Raw genomic sequence first — 8,817 nt, forward strand, 5'->3', positions numbered from 1 at the left:
ATCGATTTCTTTGGATTGCATAGGGCCAATTGGTCTTGACCAATTGATGCTTAGCGTGTGTTCGGATGAAAAGCCAACAACACAATGAACATGTAATGTGGTTTTACAGCGGTGGTCAGCTGAGCAGGCATTAAGTAATATTCAATTGGGGTGGGGTGAGAAGAGAAGGGAACGATTAAACTGCAGTTATTTAGTGCACTGGTATCAGGGTTTTAGAGGAGACGGAGCTTAATCATTTTGTAATTTTCTAAAGGCATTCATTGTTCTACACGACTTCTAGCTCAGGCATTCTCCCTTCTGCCTCTCTCAATAGGCACTAGGCAGCAGGCTTAATAGAGAGCTTTACGCCTGCCTCGGACAGTTCACTTGTAAAGAACAGCTGCTACAGCTGTATGTCCAGATGGAAAAATGTATTGATTTCAATGACCTGGCTCAATGAATGCCAACAGAACACCTTTCTGAATGCATTTGAGATTACAGAGCTGCTTTTGCAAATTGAAGCCGCGCGATTCCCTCTCAAATTGAAAGCAAAAGGGGTGGGAGAGAAAAACATCGCTCTGGAGGGCATGTAGGCTACACACTGGCACAACAAAGAATGAATGGGGAACTGTGGGGAAACATGGCGAGTGGTATCGAGTAGTAACTTCCCTAGTGAGGTTTTGAGGTAGAATACTGTCAGTAATGTTTCTCCTATGTGGACAAAGGATTTAGCATGCACTTATATATATATAGAGTACACTGGAGAGAGAATACAATGCTATATGGACTATTCATTAGGTTGATTTGGTGCTATACTGAATCACTGATTCTGAGTAGAGCACAATAAAGAGGTCAGTTTGAGGATCAATCTCACCATGGTGGTTAGAGAGTTGGACTAGTAAACGAAAGGTTGCAAGATCAAATCCCCGAGCTGACAAGGTGAAAATCTGTCGTTCTGCCCCTGAACAAGGCAGTTAACCCACTGTTCCTAGGCCATCATTGAAAATAAGAAGTTGTTCTTAACTGACTTGCATAGTTAAATAAAGGTCAAAATAAATAAATGTGTTTAGCTTGTCATCCTACACAGCTTTAGGCAATTCTTACAGCCTCCTTCACAGAAGTGTCTAACCCAGTAGTACAGCTAATGTTGTTGTAACGTATGCATGATAAAGCACATTGTTGTTGTAGGAAAACCATTATACAGAGGAGTAGCTAGGAAGGAATCCAAGAATTAAGTCACAACACAAGTAAAGGCCAACAGTGATGAGATTATGTAATATAGATTTGGCAGTTAGGTAACATAGTTACATTGTAATAACTGATGTAAGTTCCAACAGGTGGAATGAAATAATAATGAATGATGAATAAGTGCATGTTTAGGCTACACGTACTGTTGTGCATGTGAGGAGCATATTCCACAGACAAATAAGGCAAAGATATTCCATGAAGAACCTGCATTAGATCCACCAGTGTCCTGTTCTGGGTTCTGGAACATTCTAGAACCTTTGGAAGACTATCCTCCTACTGCCAGTCTTTGTCTGGCACATTCTTATAAAAACAAATCCAGAACACAGCTCAACAAAACAAGCTCTGTGTCGGAGATATAGATATTTGGCTGAATCGCCTCGTTTTAAAGCCACATCTATTGGAATCCAGCTAACAAAAACAGAAATATGCAGGCTAGAGCAACGCCAAGTGCAAGGCCAGCCCAGCAATACAGATACAGGGATTGGGGCTGAAGAAAATAACAACTCTCTGTTCACATAGTGTCAAGAGATTAACAGTCGAATCCAGAGGAGATGGCAAAACACAGAGATTAAGTGCTAAAAACACACATCAAAGCAAATCCCCCGCGGGGCAGAAAAGTAGTAGTAGTAACAGCAGCCTGGAGTTACTCACCTCCAATGCCTCCAGCGTCATGAAACCAGAGATGGAGAAGCCGTCTATGATGTCCTCCTCAGTGGATGTAGACTCCTTTCTCTTTCTCCTGGGGGGCCTTGGACGGGATGAAGAGGGGTTCCTGTCTCCTTCCTCCCTCTCTGAATCTGAGGAGAAGTGCAGCCCCACAGAGCCCCCCCTCTTATGGTTGTTGTTCCTTATCCCATTTGATCTCCGTCCCCGATCCCTCTCGGACTTAGACTTCCTCTTTTTGCGGAGCCCACTGGACCGAGGGCCATCCATTTCTTCAGAGGAAAAGCCCACCTAAAGACTCCTCTAACAGAGCAGAGAATCAACCCTATCAAGGGCACTCACTGGCACAGTTGAACTTCCAGCAGAAATAAATCCCAACAGATATTTCCCAACAATATCCAACAAGTAGTAAGTATAGATACTTAGTGGATGAAATCCAACAGAAAAGAAGCAATCAGATAATATCCAAAGGGCATAAGCTGGAGTAGAGAATGCCTTGAGTCATTGAAAGCACAGCAGCAGATTCCAAGCAAAGATTCCCAACGGTGTCCATGAAATCCTCTGACAGGCAAAGGGTAATAGAGTCTGTTAGACGTGGTAACTAGGCTGTCAACTCCAAAAAGAGAATAAAAAGAAGACAAATCTTTAACTGGAACAGAACGTGTGATCACTGGACATGTCCTGCCATGGTGAACCAACTGTAAAAAGCCACATCCTGATCCTTCTTCTTAAGGAATCCCCACTCTTCACATGCCGTCATGTCAGCCAACTCTCCCTCCTGAAAGTCAAAGAGATAGAGGGCATATATTTGCAACATGTTCAATTATCAGCAGGCCTTACTGTTGAATGCATTAAGTCAATGAGCCATCCTCTCAGGGTAGGTAGGGAGATTATACAGTACAGGGGATTGTTACCAGTCTACATAATGCAACATAAATTCATGTTTCATTACGGTATGTCTTTAGAGTCATCTGCTCACCATATTTTCCTTTATTCTTTTACAATGCACAACCATTAGGCCCCTTGGCTGAGATCATTGAATACGGTTACATGCACATAATAATATGATTATTGTGAATAGTCAGATGAATATAATAGTTTGATTTAAACGTTTACATGCTTTGCAAGAACGATTTCACTAATAATCCTTTTAACATGGACACACCTGAAATCAGGCTTCCTGATGGGACTTTGATCAATTAATCGCCAATCAAAGTAAACGTTCTACCACTGCGACCATGTTATTTTTGGAAGCCTACTTGATTCTGAGGTTGGACATATAAAGTTTGTATGTGAAAACTACTTTTAAGATGCATACTTTCATTTTTTCTGAACTCACTTCACTCACGCATAAGAGGGAGGTTTGTAACTGCTGGTGCTGACACATGCAGAGATCAAATACACTGTTGGAACTCCGATTAAGCTGTTTATATGTCCTAATAATTCAAAATATTGCTCAGAAAACCAGATGTTTTAACCACTGTATGCTAAGGCCTACTTCGATTATGACCTTTCACCGACTAAGATGACTATTTCCATACTCGGCCTAGATAGATTTATAGATTTATAGTAGTCCAGGGGACTGCCGTAATCAGTTTAATATTCATCAGTTAAATTATTCGTGCATGTAAACATACTCAGTGTGTGTTTAAAGTGCTTCTCTACTACTGTCTCTGAAGTCCCCCTCCCCCTTGGTTTTACCCTATCCTGTACTTTTAATGAAATAAGCATTTTCTTACATGTATAATGTATGGGTGTGTCTTCTATTTGGATTCGATTCCTTTATATGTGTGTATTTTAAACATAGGCCTGCTGTGGTTATTAGCTCGGTTTCTTTCAGTACTGTTCACTGCATATAGAACACCAGCTTGCCTGATCATCACACGATTATGTCTCAATTTCCAAAATCACTGTGCTTTAAACAGGTAAATCTACTATAAACTTCTTAATCACCACAACACTTGCCTTTCAAACACTTCCAATCCCTATACTTGACATTATCTCCACACAGGTGCCGAAAACCTTGATTCAGTTGACACAATAACAATGCATCGGTAAATACATGCTTCATCAAGGATGTTTTTTATTTTAATTTGACCTTTATTTAACTAGGAAAGTCAGTTAAGGACAAATTCTTATTTTCAATGGCAGCCTAGGAACAGTGGGTTAACTGCCTGTTCAGGGGCAGAACAACAGATTTGTAACTTGTCAGCTCGGGGATTTAAACTTGCAACCTTCCGGTTACTCGTCCAACGGTCTAACCACTAGGCTACCCTGCCGCCCCAGAATGATGCCAAGGTAGTCTTTTTTTGCAGTGTGCTCATCATTCTGTATGTTTCATTTCAGTCTACACACAACTAACCCGCTAAATGATTTACCACATTCTGATTAGTTGGAGGTGTTCTTTGAATTATATGTAAAAGATATTGTGTATTATGCAATATCTCTACAAGGTTATTCATTCTTATAGCGCACTTGTTTTGTCACAGCATGCCATGATATTTTACAATCAAATACATTTTATCCAATAGATCATCTCATCTAAGCTATACATCTAAACATGTTGATCACAATCTAACCTAGATATTAAATCATTTCTGTCCTTGAGAGTTTGAGATGAGGATTCTGCCAACCAATGCTCACACCTAAACCTAGACTGATGACAAAGACCTTTTGACAATCTGGTCCAAAAGCACTTGAACCTGGAGCATCGAAATTATGTGATCATAGGCTATTCTAAATGGTTAACCTATTTACATTTATCATGCTACAACATAGTACAATGTAACCATAATGGTTTGAGTTTCAGACAGGCAACATATTCAACAGTTTGTTATCTCAATCATTCCTTCACACATAAATCCATTCGCACTCTTCTAATTTGCTTTGTATGTCAAAGATACAGAGAAAGTGTGCTCTATGAATACTACAGGATTATCAAAATCCATTTCCAGATAAAAACGTCTACATGATGACATTCCCAAAATGGTAGCCTATCCATCATTGAATACACCAAACCGTACAGGCATGTTCAAGCCACTCCAAATTCCATCACCCCCTCCCAATTCTGCCAGTGAACCGTTCCAGACAGTGGGAGCACACCTTGACTAGCTCCATCATCACCAGACACACCATTAGAATCATCTGTCATAGACAACCACCATATCAACTTTGCATTATGTCATTGTCCAATGATTGCAAATCAAGGTGGCATAAACTAGACTAGAAGTGGCAAATGTTACACATCAGCACATTACAATGGCTCGCAAATATTTTCTTATTTGGACGGATGGTGCGTAATAAGGGCACATTAAAACCATCCAAAATCACAGCCTTGTCTAGAAGTCAAATTCAGTCTTTCCTATAACGGTCCTAAGCCATTTACCAGTCCCCATCCCTTTAAAACCTGATGCCCCGTGCCAGCACTCCCCTAATTACATGCAAAACAGCTATTAAATGATTTACTATAGCTATGCCTCTTCGCCCTCCCTTTTCTCGTTCCTTCCTGTTATCACACTCTATCTCGCTGTCTCCGTTCAGTTTTTTTTGTCTGCTCCCCTGTCAGTAAATCTCACGCTCCGTGGCCAGTCCAGCCCACAACTGCGACTGGCACTGCCTCCTCTCCTGCTCCAGCTCTCCGCTTATTTTCACAACACACAAAGCGAGCCTCTTTTCCTCCAAGACACGTCATGCAAAACCAAGAAAAGCAAACCCTTGAAAGTGGGGACCGTCCGGGCAAGTCGCAGGCATTCGGATACAAATGGTCAATACAAGAGAACAGAAAAGGAAAAATGTAACAAACAAATAAATCCCGCAAGGAAGCAAAGGGGCTCTTCTCTCTCAGTCCGTTCTTCAGTATCTCGGAGAAGGGACCGGGCGCATTGATATGGCGATGCCGCAGTGCCGCTTTACAGGGTATGCGCTTCCTCGGCGCAAATAGTGCTGCATATGGAATCTGGTATTGGTCGTTGTACTAAGGAGAACATGTCTAAACTATGCTTATGTAATGTTGTCGTTGAAACTCTGTAATAAGTAATATACATACTTAAATAAATACAAATACATCTTATTGAGTATACACTTAGGCTACTCACCAAAATGCTAGTGCACAAAACACCACTTGTGACGTGATCATTCTTGACAATTCCCACCCTTCTAACCATATAGTCACCCCTATTTAAGATACTCATTATAAATCCTGTAGCCTATCCCAAACAATATGTACATGAATCATCTCTAAACCCTCCCACCAGCATGCCGATATCCCAAGCTCATAGCTCTCTTGACTATATGGAGTAAAGGCAGACAGACAGACAGGCAGTCAGTCAGCATTGAGCTTTTTGCTGCTATCACCCAGACACCCATTCAGTGTTATTGACAGAAGCATCCTCTGCAGACAGACCATGGACCCAGATGTCAGATTATCACACAGGTTATGTAACAGGGCTAGGTTCTCTTCAGGGAGAGACCAAGGGGCCGTGCATCACCCAGGTTCTACACATTGGTGGTGGATAAGGTGAGTTTCCCCCTACTATGTAAAGCACTTTGAGTACCTCAGTTGGTAGAAAAACGCTATATAAATCCAATCAATTAATTACTGAATGAACTTACTCTGCTCTGCTGCCCTGTCAAACCCCAGTGAAATAGAACACTGTCCGGGTCTCATTAATCTGTGTCACAAAGCATTTGACTCACCTGAAGTGTTTGGTCATTGGTGGGTCACATATGCTAGCACGGTTGGGGATGGTAATCAGGGTAAAGCCAAGATGTCCTTGCAAATCAAATCTAACTGAGTTTTTTAGGGGGAAATAAAAAAATCACATTTCCCTACAGACTAGATAAATGATGATGAGTAATGAAAACAATGAAATAATAAGTTATCATAGTGAACATTGCAATTACAATATTGAATGTTAGACATCCATGTCATGTAGTTATTTTATGTAGGTCTAAACAAGTCCTTCTCAAATACATTCAATACAAGTCATGTAGATATTTTATGTAGGTCTAAACAAGTCCTTCTCAAATACATTCAATACAAGTCATGTAGATATTTTATGTAGGTCTAAACAAGTCCTTCTCAAATACATTCAATACAAGTCATGTAGTTATTTTATGTAGGTCTAAACAAGTCCTTCTCAAATACATTCAATACAAGGCATGTAGTTATTTTATGTAGGTCTAAACAAGTCCTTCTCAAATACATTCAATACAAGTCATGTATTCTAGGGCCAATATATACAATGATTGATCCTCCTATGTTTCACGCTTGCGTGGGCTAACCATTAACCACAACCCAAGGATGCTGACAATCTACCAAGCAACTGCTTCATTATGGCCACAGTAATATATTCAATTGGTATTCTACTGCCTATAGAGTCCCAAACATGATTATGCATGGTTGTAGTTATTCCAGATCTATGCAATGTATCATTTGGGTACAACAAAGAATCAATATATTCATACATTATAATGGTAGTAGCAGCTTGTGTCCTAACCTGTGAGAGAGAGAGCTGTGAAAGCCAAGTGTTGCTTTAATCTCCCCGAGGTACTGAGATGTATTATTTCATTCAGCTGCAATCATGCCAATATTGTTCACACTCTTGATTACCCAAATGTCTAATTTGCCATTTGTAATAGTGCTTAAAGATTTCTCAGTAGTTCCACTTAGATATATGAGTACTGAAGTAATTCATGTGTTCCTATGGTTTTTGTATTGATGTTCTGTTCATGGCTCAAAGCCCCACCCTCCATTTTCAATGAGTGGATCAGTGGAGCCGTTGTCGTCCATGATACCGATTGAACATTTTTGATTTCCTGGCCCAGTCAGTAATGGTTTCTGAATGCTCAAATGGAACCAGCACTGAAAAAATCTATTTGTTACAGAAATAAATTAATATGATAAAACGTCAGACTAATTCCAAATATTGATATTAAAGAGTAAATTTACATTTGACATTTAAGTCATTTAGCAGACGCTCTTATCCAGAGCGACTTACAAATTAAATCACATTAAATGTAATATTATTGGGGATATGGGTATTATTAAATGTAATGATAGTATCATATCATTACCTTATAATAACATCAATCAGAATAAAGCTCAAAACCACAGCAGTGTGATTATCTCACCAACATGACATGTCTACATGTTGAAAGCAAGCACATAGATACACGGTGGTGGTGTTAGTGTGTGGCGGTAGCAGCGGTGAGGGCTGGTCCTGTGTGAATTAGGGATCAGGAGAGACAGTTTCTTTTTAGCTTGCAGGCGTAATGATGCAGCCAGAGTGTGGCTCAGTACATCGGTGTGGCTCAAAGAGTGTCCAGTCTGAGAGTGCTTCTATTCCCATCAATACCCTCTGAGAGGGGGTGCCTCAGCATCCTCCCAGCCACCATCACAGCCCAGCCACCACCGCAGCCCAGCCGTGTGAGAGTAATGCTCCAGGACACTCTATAATTTCTCTATAATCGTGTTTAAATATTAGACACCATCTTCACTCTCAAGTCATCACCCTTTGATGTCAGAACACCTCAAACACATCACTGTCTGTTTTCTTTTTATAGGTCATAACCTAACTTAAAGGTTGTTTAGGAAAAGAAAAGACAGTGTCACGGTCGTGTGGAGAGACGGACCAAGGCACAACGGATGTTGAGTTCCACATATTTATTATAAAGTGAACTTAGCAAAAAACGGACAATAAACTGACAACGAAACGTGACTACGTGGTGCACATGCACAAAACACAAAATAATATCCCACAAACACAGGTGGGAACAATAACTACTTAAATATGATCCCCAATTAGAGACAACGATTACCAGCTGTCTCTAATTGGGAATCATACAAATCACCAACATAGAAAATAATAACCTAGAACCCCACATATAAATAATAAACTAGAATTACCCCCAGTCACGCCCTGACCT

General features: G+C 40.4%; 1 protein-coding gene across 10 annotated transcripts in view; it reads right to left on the reverse strand.

Annotated features, from left to right (window-relative positions):
• Positions 1-5,730, reverse strand: part of LOC124010501 (autism susceptibility gene 2 protein-like) — a 511,152-nt gene extending 505,422 nt beyond the window's left edge. For all 10 annotated transcript variants that reach the window (XM_046323045.1, XM_046323027.1, XM_046323009.1 and 7 more), the window contains exons 1-2: positions 5,603-5,730; positions 1,879-2,668 (exon numbers count right to left, since the gene is read on the reverse strand). In XM_046323045.1, the coding sequence (XP_046179001.1) occupies positions 1,879-2,160 (282 nt within the window). In that variant the 5' untranslated portion in view covers positions 2,161-2,668; positions 5,603-5,730. The remainder of the gene's footprint in view (positions 1-1,878; positions 2,669-5,602) is intronic.
• Positions 5,731-8,817: the final 3,087 nt, after the last annotated feature.

Source organism: Oncorhynchus gorbuscha, linkage group LG02, assembly GCF_021184085.1.
Source record: "Oncorhynchus gorbuscha isolate QuinsamMale2020 ecotype Even-year linkage group LG02, OgorEven_v1.0, whole genome shotgun sequence".
In the NCBI taxonomy this organism is placed as follows: Eukaryota; Metazoa; Chordata; class Actinopteri; order Salmoniformes; family Salmonidae; genus Oncorhynchus; species Oncorhynchus gorbuscha.